Source organism: Bubalus bubalis, chromosome 4 (genome assembly GCF_019923935.1).
Source record: "Bubalus bubalis isolate 160015118507 breed Murrah chromosome 4, NDDB_SH_1, whole genome shotgun sequence".
NCBI lineage: Eukaryota > Metazoa > Chordata > Mammalia > Artiodactyla > Bovidae > Bubalus > Bubalus bubalis.
Window position 1 is genome coordinate 127841907 of NC_059160.1, and position 16370 is coordinate 127858276.

The 16370-nt window shown below is 37.7% G+C and overlaps 1 protein-coding gene and 1 non-coding gene across 8 annotated transcripts in view; both read right to left on the minus strand.

Annotated features, from left to right (window-relative positions):
- LYST (lysosomal trafficking regulator) overlaps window positions 1–16370 on the minus strand; it is a 175453-nt gene that overhangs the window by 22555 nt on the left and 136528 nt on the right. For 6 of the 7 annotated variants that reach the window (XM_044942047.1, XM_044942046.1, XM_025284538.2 and 3 more), the window contains 4 exons: window positions 13554–13620; window positions 12058–12214; window positions 8827–8967; window positions 5522–5739 (listed from right to left, as the gene is read on the minus strand). In XM_044942047.1, coding sequence (XP_044797982.1) covers window positions 5522–5739; window positions 8827–8967; window positions 12058–12214; window positions 13554–13620 — 583 coding nt within the window. The other variant, XM_044942048.1, reaches the window with a different exon arrangement.
- On the minus strand, window positions 3177–3249 carry TRNAA-CGC. Its single transcript has one exon. It is a non-coding gene; the product is annotated as a tRNA-Ala (tRNA).

Below are 16370 nucleotides of genomic sequence, written 5' to 3' on the forward strand. Positions count from 1 at the left end.
TCTTTACCAGCTGAGCCACAAAGGAAGCCCTCTGGGCATTTAAACAACATTAATTTGAAAAGATATATGTACCCCTATGTTCATTACAGCCTTATTTATAATAGCCAAGATATGGAAGCAACTTAAGCATGTATACATGGAATGGATAAAGAAGATGTGGTAAATATATGCAACTAAATATTATTCAGTCATAAAAAAGAATGAAATCTTGTTACAACATGGATGGAACTTAAAGGCATTATGCTAAGTGATATAAGTCAGACAGACAAAGGAAAATACCAAACAGATAAGTATGATTTCATTTATATGTGGAATCTAAACAAAAGACCAAGCTCATAGGACTGGTAGTTACCAAAGGTGGGGGTGGGGCAAATGAGTTAGAGGGGCCCACAAGGTACAAATTTCCAGTTATACAACAAATAAGTCATGGAGATGTAATGTGCAGCATGATAACTACAATTAACAACACTGTATTACATATTTGAAAAGTTGCTAAGAGAGTAAATCTTAAAAGTCTTCATCACAAGAAAAAAAATTTTTGTAACTAAGTAGGGGGTGGATGTTAATTAGACTTATTGTGGTGATCATTTCACAAATAACTGAATCAGTATGTTGTATACTGGAAACTAATATAATGTATGTCGATTATACCTCAAATTGAAAAAAAAAGAAAAACAAAATGAGGTTTTTCTTTGGTTTTGTCTTTTAGTAAAAACTGATTTAAAAAATAAACAAATTTTTCAATTAAGTTGATCCAAAATAGCTTCTGCAGGCGATTAGTAAGTGGATCTATTTTTTCTGTGGCTGTCTGTCAGATATTGGTCAGAAAGCTGAGTCAACATCACTTCAGGTGGTCCACAAAATCAAAAGAGATAACAGAATTCAGGGATATGACAACATGGAGTCTGAAGGAAACTAGAGGATCCTGCCCCACTCCAACTTTCTCAATTCATAAGAATGAGAACTCGAAGTTCAAAGCACCTGTGTCTGCCTGAAATTGTGTGATATTCAAATGCCCTTTTGTTCTTTGTGTGAATATGCTCAAAGAAAGAGTCGGATTCCTCTCAAGACACAATGGCTGGTGTCACAGGATGATTTTGTGTTGCTAACTCATATAATATCCCCCGTATCTTGAAGATGTCTACAAATATCAATTATTGAGATATGTTTTCTTACATACAGAGACATTAGTAAGGAACCTAGATTTTTGTATGTCTATGTCTTTTCTTTTGTCTGGGTTGAAGAATCAAGAGTCTAAACACCAGTAACACTGAAACCCAAGCAAAGTCTTTGTGGTTTCCATCTTGTAAGTTCAAGAGTAACACAACCATGCTTTACTCATCCTTGGAGAGGATTCATTTAATTCCGATTCCCTCTCTGTGTGTTTGCTTTTGAGGTTTCCACATATACTGCTGAACCTGACAAGAACCTGGCAGTGAGAAGACTGTAACGTGATGTATATTCTTTCAGCCTTCCCAGCCAACTTGGTGAAGTTGTCAGTGGAGAAGGAAGGACAGCTTCACCTCCCAGGCAAGGGGCAGAAGACTGGCTGAGAAACACTCAATATATTCCATCTTTAACCAGACCACCGCAGAAAGGCCAGCACACAGTATTCCATGTGACTGGTGTCCTCCATGCTGTCACCTTTCTTAGGACATGAAGCTAAAGAGAAAGGCGGGTTAGGGCAGTAATCGGCCTAGAAAAGGAGTAAAAATTCAGGATTTGCCATGCCACTGTCCTTTATCTTTCCCACCTAATGTTGGTACATGTATCTTTTAAAAAAGACTTCATGTGTAATACTACATTGTTGAAAAAGTCACTTGTCCAAAGCGATATAGGCAAAAATGAACTGAGATACAATGCTGCCAGGTAGCTTAAGACAGTATTATTTAGGTTCTAATGAACTGAAAGAGAATCTGAAAGAGTAGCAGTGAGAACTGCAACCTCTTAAATGTAAAGGGTGTTATTACACCTTTGTTCTTAGTGTTAGAGTCAGACGGAAAGTGAGGTGCATTTTTTAAAGCTGGGTACAGACCTGTCATGTTTGTGTATCCTGCTTGTATGATTTAACTTTCAGCATTTAATCAGGAAGCAAATTCCATTTTCATATCTACAAACAACATTTCTATAAATGCCAAAATAAAGTTTCAAAGGTTCTTTAGAAGTTAAATAATCTTCAACATCTACTCCCCTTGCCCACCACACTCCCACCACCACAAGGGCTCCAATACCTGTTATAAATGCTTATCTAAGCAGACTCATTCTTTATGGTTGTTTAATTTAATAGACTCAAAAATTCAAAAGGAGATTGGAATAACCCTATAGCCAGAGCTCTTAAAATTTACTTTAAAATAGTACTTCTTTACCTTCTGTGGTATCAGTTTCTAGTGAACCCCATACACTAGTGAATGATGAATTAAGATCAAAAGGCATTTTTACATTCCTTTTTACAAAGTTAACATTTATACTTAATTGGATGGCAGACATTATCCTGTATACATTTTCTTATTTATGAGGTTGGTATTATTGTTCACATTTTACAAATCTGCACAAAAGTATAGAGAGGTTAAGGTGACACTGCAGGTCACACAGCACGTAGCAGAGTCACAGAATGAGGATGTGCACTCAATCCTGGATTCAGAGACTGTGCACTTAAATGCTACACTTCGTTTTGTCCCACGAATTGAGTTTTGTTAAATTTCTAAAACAGGGCATGCCTGGTGGGCCAGTGGTTAGGATTCCGTGCCTCCAATGCAGAGGGCAAGGGTTCCATCCCTGGTTGGGGAACTAAGATGTCACAGGCCATGAGGTGTGGCAAAAAAAATAAATTGTATTTAAAATTTCTAGAACAATGGTACCAACTCTATCCTTTATAAAGCTCTAAAGTCCCAAAGAATTAATGAAAAAATCTAGTAACATGAGAATTGAATGGTATATTTTAGCATGCATATACTTTTAATGTGAATTTTAAATGAGAATAATTGAAAATTTGTGCCAGTATTATAGGCACAGAGTATACGAAGGTTAATGTCTAAATTCTTAATTGCTTTTAATTTGTATTGGAGTATAATTGCTTTACAAGGTTGTGTTAGTTTCTGTTGTACAACAAAATGAACTTAATTGCTTATATTTTTATTTGGCTGTGCTGGGTCTTAGTTGCAGCATATGGGATCTAGTTCCCTGTCCAGGGATCAAACCCAGGCCCACTGCATTGCGAGTGCAGAGTCTTAGCCACTGGACCACCAGGGAAGCTCTTAACTGCTTTTAAAGTTACATTTTAGATCAAATATGAAGCTTAAAAATTATACCTCAGTCTTTAAAACCTTTAAAGCTTACATATATACTTCTACAGAGGTATAGTTTACACACAATAAAACACTACAGATTTTTAAAGTACCATCTGATGGAGTCATCATGAAAATCAAGGTACAGAGCATTTCTATCCCCCAGAAAGTTCCCTGATGTCCTTTAGGCAGTCAATACCCTACTCCCTGGAGGCAACCATTGTTCTGATTTCTACCACTAGGAGATTAATCTTCCTTGTTCTAGAATTTCAGGTAAATGGAGTGGATTCATACAGGGTGCATCAGGTTTCTTTCAGTCAGCATAAAACATTTCCTCTTTATTTTTGAGTAGTATTCCATTTATTCAATACCTGGAATTGTTAGTCTTTTATTTAGAGTCATTCTCAATGATATAAAGTGGTAACTCACTGTGGCTCTAATGTGCATTTCCCTGATGACTAAAGACATAACTTCGCATATATAAAGATATATATGCGAAGTCATGTCTGCCTCTTTTGCGACCCCATGGACTGTAGCCCGCCAGGCTCCTCTGTCCATGGGATTTCCCAGGCAAGAATACTGGAAGGGGTTGCCATTTCCTTCTCCAGGGGATCTTCCTGACCCAGGGTTCAAACCTGCATCTCTTGCATTGGCAGGTGGATTCTTTATTGCTGAGCCACAGGAAAGCCCTGATGACTAAAGATGCCAGCTTTTTTTCATTTGCTTACTGGACATTCATATATCTTCCGTCCTTGTGTGAATCTTATTCACCTTTGCATCCCCAGAGCCTGGGAAAATAAAACTTCCTGAAAAGGATAGTTTTTTGTTTTTTTTTTAATTTTTAATGTAGACTATCTAACAATATTGAAAAATATACATTAAAGTGTAACAATTCGACTTCTGGGAATTTAACTCAAAGAAGTAAAGTGGTACATAAATAATCAGAGGAATATTAATTTTAGTAGAAGAACACTAACAAAATATCCAAGAATAGGGGACTAGTTAAATAAATTACCGGATATCCATACTTTGGAATAATAAGTAGCATTAATATTATTATATACATGGGGGTTTCCCTGGTGGCTCAGTACTAAAGAATCTGCCTGCCAACGCAGGAGACAAGGGTTTGATCCCTGATCTGGGAAGATCCCACATGCTGCAGAGCAACTAAGCCTGTGCACCACAACTACCGAAGCCTGCATACTCTGGAGCCCGAGCTCTGCGACAAGAGAAGCCACGGCAGTGAGAAGCCTGCACACAGAAACTGGAGAGTAGACCCCGCTCTCCATGATTAGAGAAAAGCCTGCACAGCAGCGAAGACCCAGCACTGCCATAAATAAATAAATGAAGTTATTTTTTAAAAGATAATATTACAGAAATAAAATCATTATATAAATGAAGTGATATGTGTAGGAAAAAGAAAGTGGTTTGATATTTATCTTTAGATGGTGATATCAAAGTTGATCTTAAAATTTCTTCCTTTTGTAGTCTGTATCTTAGATATTATTCTAACAAGGTACAAATATTGTTTGTACAATAAGGAAAGGGGACGCCATTTAAAAACAGAACATGTATATAGGATGACGTGCAGAAAAGAGTTACACAGCAGGCCTGAACTGCTCTCCTTGGGAAGGTGTGTCTGGAAGGCCTGTCCTTGGCCTTGTCTGGGAACACGGATTTCAGAAGAGTTTCTACCTTTTTTACCTGATAAAACTGGTTCACTGCACCCAAGCTGGACAATGTGGTGTATCTCGAACACCTGGTTTCCTTCCGAGGCCCAGAACTTCTGGACATGAGAGGGTGCCCACATGACCAGTCCTCAATAAACACCCCGGCACGGCAGCCCTAATTCTGGCAGTTTGTTGCTGGAGGAACTGAGTGAGTTCTCTGTGACTCACTGGGATAAGTCTCTTGGAAGCTGGTGCCTGGTGCCCTCCAGCTCTGCCCCATGTATCTTTTCCCTTTGCTGCTTTTGCTTTGTACCCTTCACTGTAAGTACAACTGTATGCTGAGTTCTTAAGTCCTCATCCAACCCTGGAGTGGTCTTAGGGAATCTCTGACAGACAGTATCTAAGTTATTCTTAAAGAGGTGAAACATAAACCTGAAAAAATCTTGGACAAGTTCCGTGTCTTTGTCAATTATTCTCTTGAACTTGAGTATTATAAAGAAACAGTCTAACTTTTAAATACTCAGGTTCTATCTTATATAAATGCAGAGTTTTAAAAGAGTCACTTACAGCAGGATGAAAAACATTGATGGCTTGGACAGAGGCCTTCCCTTTTTGTTTATACCCGAATACCAAGTCAATCCACTGACAGATGTTCTGGGACACGTAGTCAGACTCTAGAGCCTGTCGATGGATGAGGATAAAAAGACGGGGATCGTTACGTGCCCAAGGAGGGAGGTTGACGTGATTAACCCGCTCACCGTTCTGACGCACACCAAAATCGAAACCTAAAAGAGAAGATTAATATCAATGTTTATCTCCTCCAAATCATGCTTCCTTTGGCCCACTGAGCGGACATGAAGAGTTCACAGAAATAGCTATTGTGTGTTATAACCAGGAAAAGGGGCATCCAGAGGATAGTAACACTGCTGCTCACCTGCTGACTTACGACTCACAGAGCTGCATGGATCAACACTATCTATCCTAACTGAATCTGAAATCTCTCAAATTTACTCGTTCACCTCTTCATATAATATTGAAAAGCAGCAGAAAATCACTGCCTGCTACTTCTAATATTTCACTTATCAAATCTTCAAATGCACCAAGTGTGAAAACATCTCAATTGTAATCTTGATTAAAATAAAGTGAAGGCTTTTATATAAGCATTTCAGAATTATTGGTGTTAATACATAATAAATTTAAGGCTACTTGTGTAGTAAATATTAGCATTCTGCAATTTAAAAAATTCAACAAAGTATATACATTTCAAGAATGAACTTAGTCTATTTATTTTATGGTAAATCTATAGGTCTGTTTTGATTTCATCTCCACTAAGCATTCCCATAGACAACAAAATTATACTTAACATATTAAGAGGGGTGTTCTGTGATGTAAATAAGGTGTTGTCTAATTGTCTCATTAGACTGCTAGTGTAAACAAAAATCTCAGAAGTGTTTCTTGGAGGAGTAGGAGGGAGCCTAGAGAGGGAAGGGATATATGTATGTATACATAAAACTGATTCATGTTGTACAGCAGACACTAACACAACATTGTAAAGTAATTATATTCCAGTTTAGAAAACTAAATAAAAAATTAAAAAAAATTATCCTAAAGGAAATGTTACCTTTGAACAGAAATTTTTTGCGCTATTTTTTATGGAAAGAAAATCTGATCATCATAGCAGAACACAAATTTAAAAGAGCCTCTTAAAAGCTGATTATGCTCCATATGAAAGTAAGTTGCTGTCTGACTGCTTTTTGATTTTGTGAAAACAACTGGAAGGATCTTCACTAATTTTGGAAGTACCTGAAAATGATATGATATGATAGGAAATATAAACCAAGGGCTTATATAAAATTAACAAGGGGTGAGGGTGAGGGTCACCTCAAAAAGCCCAGCAGTCATCTGACAGCTGCAGGGTGACAGTGTCAAAATGGACTGGCTGAGCACCTCCAGACTCAGTGTGGCAGCTTCAAGGGAGGCAGCAGAGACTCACTGATTGAACTGATTGAACAGTAGTGATGAGGCATGTCAGGGTTGAGCAGGAGAGGGTAAGCAGCAGGGGGCTCGATGAACTCAAATCATTTCTAACTTTCTGGGGCTCTGGACACATCAGAGGGGTAGACACTTCACCCAGAGCGGGTACCTGGAGGTACAATGAAAGGCCTACAGGAACGCTCATAGGAAATGGCAGGATGTATGCTATGGCAAGTTATCTTCTCCAAAAATGGCTATAACAACACTTGTTGCTGTGCATGCTTTTCTAGAATCTCACTACTCCCCTATTAAGTGGCAAAGTCTATGCTCCTTCCTTTTGAATGTGGGCAGGCCCTTGTGACTACCTCCCAAGCAGAATGCACTCAAAGGCCACGCTGTGGCCTCCAAGGCTAGGCTGGAAAAGGCCATGCAGCCTCTGCTCATCTCTCTTGGGCCACTCGTGTTAGGAGCCCGGAGTTGCCAACTAGGATGTCGGAGGCTGCATGCTGCAAGAAGTCCACAATAGTCCATGTGGAGAAACCATGCGGAAAACTACAGACACTAAAGAAGGAGCAGCCCGCCAGCCTCATGCTGCTGTTTCCCTGAATGTTCCTGCTGCAGCCAGTCTGAAGGTAACCGCACAAGAGACCCTGAGCACTATAAAAACCACCTGGCTGAGCTGTTCCTGAGTTTCTGACCTGCAAAAACTATCATGGGTGATACATTTAATGTTGTGAGTCACTAAGTACTGGTGTTATTTGTTATACAGCTATAGATAATGGGACAGAGAAGGCAATGGCACTCTATTGCAGTACTCTTGCCTGGAAAATCCCATGGATGGAGGAGCCTGGTGGGCTGCAGTCCATGGGGTCGCTAAGAGTCGGACACGACTGAGCGACTTCACTTTCACTTCTCACTTTCATGCACTGGAGAAGGAAATGGCAACCCACTCCAGTGTTCTTGCCTGGAGAATCCCAGGGATGGCGGAGCCTGGTGGGCTGCCATCTCTGGGGTCACACAGAGTCGGACACGACTGAAGCGACTTAGCAGCAGCAGCAGCAGCATATATAATGGGAACATACATATAAGAAACCATGGACAGGGAGACAAGCAGCAGACTAACTGAGGCAGGAACCACAAGGCAGGTACCCCAAATTGAAGGTGTTGATATTTCACTGAGGCATTCCTTACTTGGGCAACACTATGAAACATGCTCCAAGTAATTAGCAGCACAGATTTATTAGGGATTATCTAAATAACTCCAGAGAAGCTAGTTAATACAGTAAAAAATTCTGAAGTAATTGGCTAACACGTTAACTTCTCTAAAGATATAATTCTCAATTTCACATATTCCTAAAAGTCACATAAAAATATGAAATTAAGTAGTGAAAGAAAAGACACCTTGTAAAGGATTAACTGATCTTACATTAAAGAGCAGGTATGATTAGCTGAGACTGTTGGTCACTGGCATCACAGAAAATCTGATTTTATTTTCTAGTGTCACTTTTCATTATTCAATAAGTCTAGTCAGAGTGTTTTACTTCTAACTTGGTCATTACTCATAAAATCATTGACATTTGGTTAATTTAGATTGTTCTTTAATAAATTCATGACTTTTAAAAGTAATCAGCATATTACAACTTTTATAATCAGAGAAAATAATAAAGCAATTTCTGTAACAAAATTAAAATATACATGTTTACAAATGCTTTTAATAGTTAATATTTAAAATCCTCAAGCTCACTTGGAAATAAAATTATATACCTAGTAAGTAAAGGCATTTCTCTTATTTGGGGTCTCAAATTTTAGAACTTACAAAAGCTATTTTTATTTTTGGAAGATTATAAAGTAAATACAAACTCTAAGAAATTTAAATCAGAAATGATTTATTGCTGTACCTTCACGGTTAACTAAGAATTCTGGAAGATAGAAAAACTCTGGGATAAGTTCTTTCACATCAGTCATGGACTCAAAAGATGAGAGGCGCCAAGTTGTATTCGTAGAATGAAAAGTTCTGTCTGGAATGTCAAAACTTTGATCTAAAAAGAAATACAAATAACACACTTAAGACACAAAGACTTGATTCCATTTGAAACTTGTTATAATTTACTTTCAATACTTCAAAAATATTAAAATGATTTTATTTGTCCATAATGTAAAAGAGGTTATTTGTGTTCCTGAAAATAAATATTACTCTACATAATTTGAGACTGTATTATTTTTAAGCTGTATTATGCTTTCACGTGTAACTAGATACATTTATGTAGCTTGTTTAATTAATATTAAATATCTATATGCCCAAGAAGAATGAAAGTTCCATAAAAGCAGACACCTGGGATATCAACCATACCAAGCACATTCTAGGAACTAGATAATTATTTATTTATTGAATGAATAAATATGGAAGGAAAATTAAAGTTCAAGTAGGTAAAAATAGTTTTTACCCCCGCATCAAGAAGCAGAATTATTCCTTTACCTCTAATCAGTAAAACTATTTTTCTTCTCTCTTTTCTTTTCTCTTTCTGGGGTGACAAGGGCACTGCTTTTTAAATGTTCTAACTCTTAGCTAAATAAGTATAATTCCCTATGAATGAAAATAAACTAATAATTATTCTTTTAAGCTTTCCTTGTGTAGACTATTAACAATCAAGGACTGAGTTTCAATTCTGTCTTTTCTGTCAACAGTTAACAGACTTTCTGGCCTAGAATATGAAATGGTATCTAAACTCCAGCTCTTGAAAACATCAGCAGTGTGGATTCTTCTTAGGCACTACGTGTACCATCTAAAACTCCCCTCAACCTGTCGAAATTTGAACATATCTTTTCACGTGGAGACAGAGACTAATTTCAGCATCAAGCAAGGCACAATTTTTTTAAAAATATGCTATATCTTACCCAAGCCTGACCTGCTTTGCCAAGCAACGTTTTCTATCACTTTTACTACTTTCTCCTCTATTCAGCTGAATCAGTTAGAATTGGCTGGGCACTAAATAAAATCTGGGACGAAACGAGGTTTGTAAATTTTTTTGTTTTGTTTTTTTTTCTCAGAAAGTAGGGAGGGCCACTAAAAAAAATACTAACTCACTCAGGATAAAAAGTTATTAATCTAAATGGAATCCAGGAAAATTAAAGGCAATTCTGTGAGGCCATGGTGGAATCACAATACGTAGAACTGTGGAACAGGAGAAACACAGAGGCTTCTGTTTGAATTTTTAAATTCTCTGTAGTTTCTTAATTTTTAAAAAAAGTAATACTACAAATTCCTATAATCTAGAACATGTATGAACTCAAGTGGCAGTTGTTAGCTTAGCACTTTTGCTCCCCGGGGGACATTTTTGGTTCTCATGGCTGGTGAGGCCAGGGATGCCGCTAAATGTCCCACGTGCACAGGACCGTCTCCATTTAGAGAACTATGTAGCTCTGAATGGCTACAGTGCCAAAGTGAGAAACCCTGGATTAAACGAGAAGTCGAGAAATAAATTAAAATCCCATCACAAATCATTTTAAATTAATCAGAAGAATAGAATGGGGACTGAGCTAGTCCCTGTTGTCTTTTTAAAAAATCATTCTTAAATACACAGTGAAGAAAATCTAGCATAATAGTTGACTGAGAGTTTTATATTAATAGATTCTTGGACGACATGAAAAGAAATGAAAGGCAATAACAGTTCTGTTGTATACTGCCATTGTCCCAAACCACATCTGAAATATTCTTTCATTTTTATTATTATTATTCTTTTGGCCATACCACCTGACTTGCAGGATCTTAGCCCCCTGACCAGGGATTGAATCTGTGCCCTCAACAGTGAAAATGTGGAGTCCTAACCACTAGGACTGCCAGGGAATTCCTGAAATATCCTTTTTTATTCTGACTGCTACTTTTTAATAACAGCATTCACAAATCAGAACACATGCAGAAAGACGAGCAGAACAGTGACAGGTTTGGAAACCAGAGCAAACATCGATTAAATAAGTACAAAACTGTCTTATTTATTTCTGCATCCCTTGCAGCAAGCCTTGTATATAGGAGGCTCTTAACTACACATAATTAGCCTAGGGATAAGCAAGAGTGAGAGGAGGAGGAGGCAGGGTAGTAATATTCAAATACTTGAACAGCTTGTCATATGCAACATTTGTTTTTTGTACTGACAAATAGAAGAGGGACAAATACAAGAAAGCCCCTTTCACAGACCAAGTGGTCTACAGAATACAAAATTTATTCCCCCAAGAGGTTGCATGCATATGAGTGTAAATATATAAAGAAGTTCAAGAAGAGTCGAGTAATTGAATGGATAATGATTCCACAAAGGATTCTGTTCCAGGAGGAACAACTACAGGGCTAGTACCACTGACTCATGAGAAACTGACAGGATTTCTCACTAGAAATCAGAGTTCTCACTAGAAACCTACTTGCACACAAAGCAATGAATTCACCAGTTTTGAAGCCATCTTCAGGGGTGTGGGCGGCCACTGAAGATGACTCCCTAGGTAGTTACTATGGTGAAGGTGGCAGTGCAGGTCTCCTAATAGCCACCTACTGATAACAACTTAAAATTCCCCTTTAGGGGCCAAAGACAACAGGTTATCTGAAATCATTCAGTTGAACATTTTAAAAAAGTGAATTCATAACTTTAAAAGGGAGGGTAAAGTTTTTCCTATGTGAATGACATCTTAACTTTTAAAAAGTGAATTGCATTTTTATAAATGTAGAAAAGTTCAATTTGAGGCTGAAATCTGAGACATTATCGAGATGATTTGGCTTACTGCAGGTTTCTCTTAAAAAAAATTAAATTTATTGGACTGCACGTGGGATCTTCGATCTTCATTGTGGTATTCAGAATCTTTTAGTTGAGGCATGTGGGATCTAGTTAGTTCCCTGATCAGGAATCGAACCCAGGCCTCCTGCATTAGGAGGGCAGAGTCTTAGCCACTAGACCACCAGGGAAGTCCCAGCAGATATCTTTTTTTTTTTCCCCAGCAGATATCTTAAAGAGACTTTTGTTCAGAGAGTAAGCAGAATTCTTTTTCCTATGGTTTGATTAGTTTTAATACATTCTCAGGATGTCAGCAAACTGGTTTTCCCCTGATGACCAATCTGACCTTTGAGGCAGTTAGAAAACCATCCTTACCTTGATAAGCTAAAAACATCTTTGTGAAAGGAGGCATTCTGACCAGGAAATGAAGCACAGTGCCGCTGTTGGAGTAGTGGGAGCCGTAGTGGTAGGGCTGCACTGGGGGCATAGGGTCGTCTTCCCGGGCTCCTTTGCGGTACTCCTCCTCCAGGTACTGAAGGACACGGGAACCAAATTGGTGATAGTGAGCTCCACGTAGAGCTGGAGAAGCCTCACTCATCTTCTTTGCCATCCTTCTCTACTGCCCCTTAGGTGCCATCCTCCATAGCTTGCCCTCAGCCTTCTGGAGTGTTTGGGGGCCTCCTCCTTGGTGTCCCAGTGAGGGCTGACCACTCAAGAAGCATTTGACTGTCTGCACGTTTACCCTCTTAGTCCCTCGTAGAAAACCCACCTGTTCTCAGTGGGTTAGTTCTCAGCCCTCTGGTTCCCTACTAATGGCTCATAATGTTCAAACTGATCAACAAATAAGAACTGCCACTTTCACCAGAGATGTCTGCATTTTAAGACGGCTTCAAGGTGTAATGCTATGTTCTTTAGAGAAATGCTTCTCTCACAGAGGAAATGCAAGAGAAATGTAAAAACTGTATCACATTATTGAAATTCTTTAATATAACATTTTATAGCTGTTTTGCAGTAGACTTACACAGAAATAAAAAAGAATTTGGTGATCCTTCAACTACTCTTATCTTCCTATCATAAAGTAAGAAGCTCAACCAAAGTTTTAATATCTGTCACTATTCTCATCTCCCATAGTTTCTGTCTCTAATAAAGTCAGGTGACGGTGAATTTTCTGGAGTCATTTCTTTTTGATTTCCATAGCACTGCCCCATTTTTAGCTATAGAAGAATCAAGCAGTGACAGCTGTAAGATTCCTGGAGGGATCTTTCTGAAATTTTGACATAAGATAACATGGTGAATATGAGAAAACTGCTTCAGCTGTTCCTATCTTCATACTGAGTGAAGAATACAACATATGCCTAATGAGTTTTTTTGAATTTCTAACAGGATTCCATTAATATTAATTTCACAGAAATAGATAATTAACCTCTATTTTAAACTTTAAAATCCAGTATTTTTTGTTAACAAACTTGTGTACAATTTGCTGAGATGAATAACAAGGGGTTATGGTAAATTACAAATATATTGATATTATTATATATAACACTAGGGAATATAAACAGCAGGTTCCTGGACATTTTTGTGATTTTTATAAGGAATATAATTATTTCATACATTTGAACGTAACAATGGATTATGAGCTTCCAATTTATACAATAAGTGTATTTATTTTGGGGGGCAAAGTGTTTTCAGAGAATTAAGACAGAAAAGAATATTTAAAATCACATAATGATTTCCCATTGCCTGTCAGTTGCACACGGAAGTGGGAAACAGAAAAATCAATACTATACATTGAAAATTAGGTAAAACACAACTCCAAAAACCAAAAATCCAGTTTTAACTTATCAAAATACACAAGGGAAAACTGAACCTACCTTGTATGTGTCCACATAACGGTCTTCTTTTTCTTTATACTGCACAGCTATGGGCTTGGAGAGATTTCTATAAAGGAAGGGATGATGGAAAACATTGGAAGTGGGTTAATACTGTCAGGATTAAGTTGCCTCAGATGTATACAAGTAAATAAGTGATCAACAAGATACTTGGCCCTTGGTTTAGTGCTTACACATGTTGCTTTGCCACTAACAGTCACCATTCACAATTATAATTTCATAAACTGTGAAGACAGAATTCTTCTAAACAGATGCGTATTACAATTATGAATTTTTGACTTACAAGTAACCAAGAAGAGCTTCTCCCTCTTCTCCCTGGTTCCTCTACTTCCTCAAATCGTAACTGATGCTGCCCATGGCAGATGATTCCCTGGAAGTTTCTGTCCCCATTTCCTGACCCTACACCCAGTTAAGCAATGAAGAGTGAAGGGCAGTTTGGCCAGGAGTATGATCATAAGGAGATGTTACGTAACTATTAGGTTAGTGAAAACTGAAAAAAAACAACACATGCTCACAATGACTATGTTGAGATTTGGAGTGCAAGTATGAAATAAACATTTTATCTAATTCATGCATAGTGAGTGACGCTATGTGTATGGTGGAGAGAATGTGGGTAAGCATGTGTATGTCTGTGCTGGTGTTTACACTGTATCAGGGAGGCAGGAAAACTGGATGAATCCCCACTTTTAAAAGCTACAAAGTCAAGCAGCATGTCTGTGTGGCCCATCAAAGAGCAAGAGAACAAGATCCAACAAAGATGGACATGCTCCTCTGGCTGAGGTGCCCTCTGGTCTGGCACTGGGATGGAGCCACCTGGAGTTTCAACATCTGGTGCCACAACTAGATCAACATGAAGATTTGCTCACATTTCAGTATGCCAAACCAGGTCTGCTTAGCCAGGGTGGATATATCTATTTTGGAGGAAAATTATTTCATAGGGATATTAAAATTAGCAATTAGCAAACACATTAATTTCATTTTTGAAACTTTCACAATCCTAAAAACTTTGTTAAAAAGCAAAAACAGTTTTATATCAATAGAATAGATAAAAAGTCACATCTCAATATAGAAGAAATCATGATCCTGGCATGCAATTTTTTCTAAAGAGTATAAATAGTTCTTTGTGAACACAAGTAATGTTGTGGATGGAAAATCAGAAGTTATTGATGAGGCAAACAGAATAAACCAAAAATCAACCACAATATATCACTACAACATATCTGCAAAGGTATGTTTTCCTCCTTATTTGTGTATGTATATCACTTTAAAATAAAAAGAACCCCCCCATAATTCTACAGTATCATTTTTAATGACTACAATATAGAACAATATACTCAAACCCAGTGTTGTACATTTAGGTTGATTCTAAATTTCAGTTACTTTAAACAATGATGTGAGGACTACCTTATGGCTAAGTATTTGCTTGTAGCGCCAGGCACTGTTATCAGCAATGAACTGGCTCCTGCACTCATGAAGCTCGCTTCCAGGTGTAACCCTTCTGGTCAAGCACATATCCTAAAGTATTTCCTAAGAAAATACTCTAAGAAAATATTTCCTAAGAAAAAAGTCCTAGAAGTTAAATTGCTGAAACAGAGTATGCAATTTCTGAAGAGTTCTTTGGTTATATACAGTCAAACTGTCTTTCCGAAAGACTGCATCTCTTTATATCAGTAGTGTATAAATTTAAATGTACATTAGCAGTGTATAAAAATGTCTAAAAGAGAAATAATGTGCCATCTGCTCTTTTTAAATTGACAAATACATTAAACTGAATATGATTTCTTGAAGTTATAATTAAAATATTTTAATATACTAAGTAGTATATTTGCAGTCAACTTTTTTTTAAACTAAGAGAATTTTAAACTAAGAGAAGTGTAATTGACATATAACACTATATTGGTTTCAGGTATCCAACATAATGATTCAATATCTCTATATTCAAAATTACAAAATGATCATCACAATAAGTCTGGTAAACATGTGCCACCATATATACTTACAAAATTTTTGTGCTGTGTTAGAGAACTTTTAAGATTTACTCTCTTGGCATATTATTAACTATAGTCACCATGCTCTACATCACATCCCCATAACTTGTTTATTTCATAACAAGAAGTTTGTACCATTTGACTCCCTTCACCCATCTTGCCACAACTCCTCCCACCTCCCACCCCCCAATGCTTCTGGAAACCTACAATCTGTCCTCTGTATCAGTGAGATTAGCTTTTTGTTTTGTGTGTTTTGTTTTCACTTTTAGAGTTCATATATAAGTGAGATCACACTTCAGTTCAGTTGCTCAGTCATATCCAACTCTTTGTGACCCCATGGACTGTAGCATGCCAGGCCTCCCTGTCCATCACCAACTCCCGGAGTTTATCCAAACTCATGTCCATTGAGTCGGTGATGCCATCCAACAATCTCATCCTCTGTTGTCCCCTTCTCCTCCCGCCTTCAATCTTTTCCAGCATCAGGGTCTTTTCAAATGAGTCAGTTCTTTGCATTGGGTGGCTAAAGTATTGGAATTTCAGCTTCAACATCAGTCCTTCCAATGAACACTCAGGACTGATTTCCTTCAGGGATGGACTGGTTGGATCTCCTTGCACTCCAAGGGACTCTCAAGAGTCTTCTCCAATACCACAGTTCAAAAGCATCAATTCTTCAGTGCTCAGCTTTCTTTAGAGTCCAACTCTCCCATCCACACATGACTACTGGAAAAACCATAGCCCTGATTAGACAGACCTTTGTTGGCAAAGTAAAGTCTCTGCTTTTTAATATGCTGTCTAGGTTTGTCATAATTTT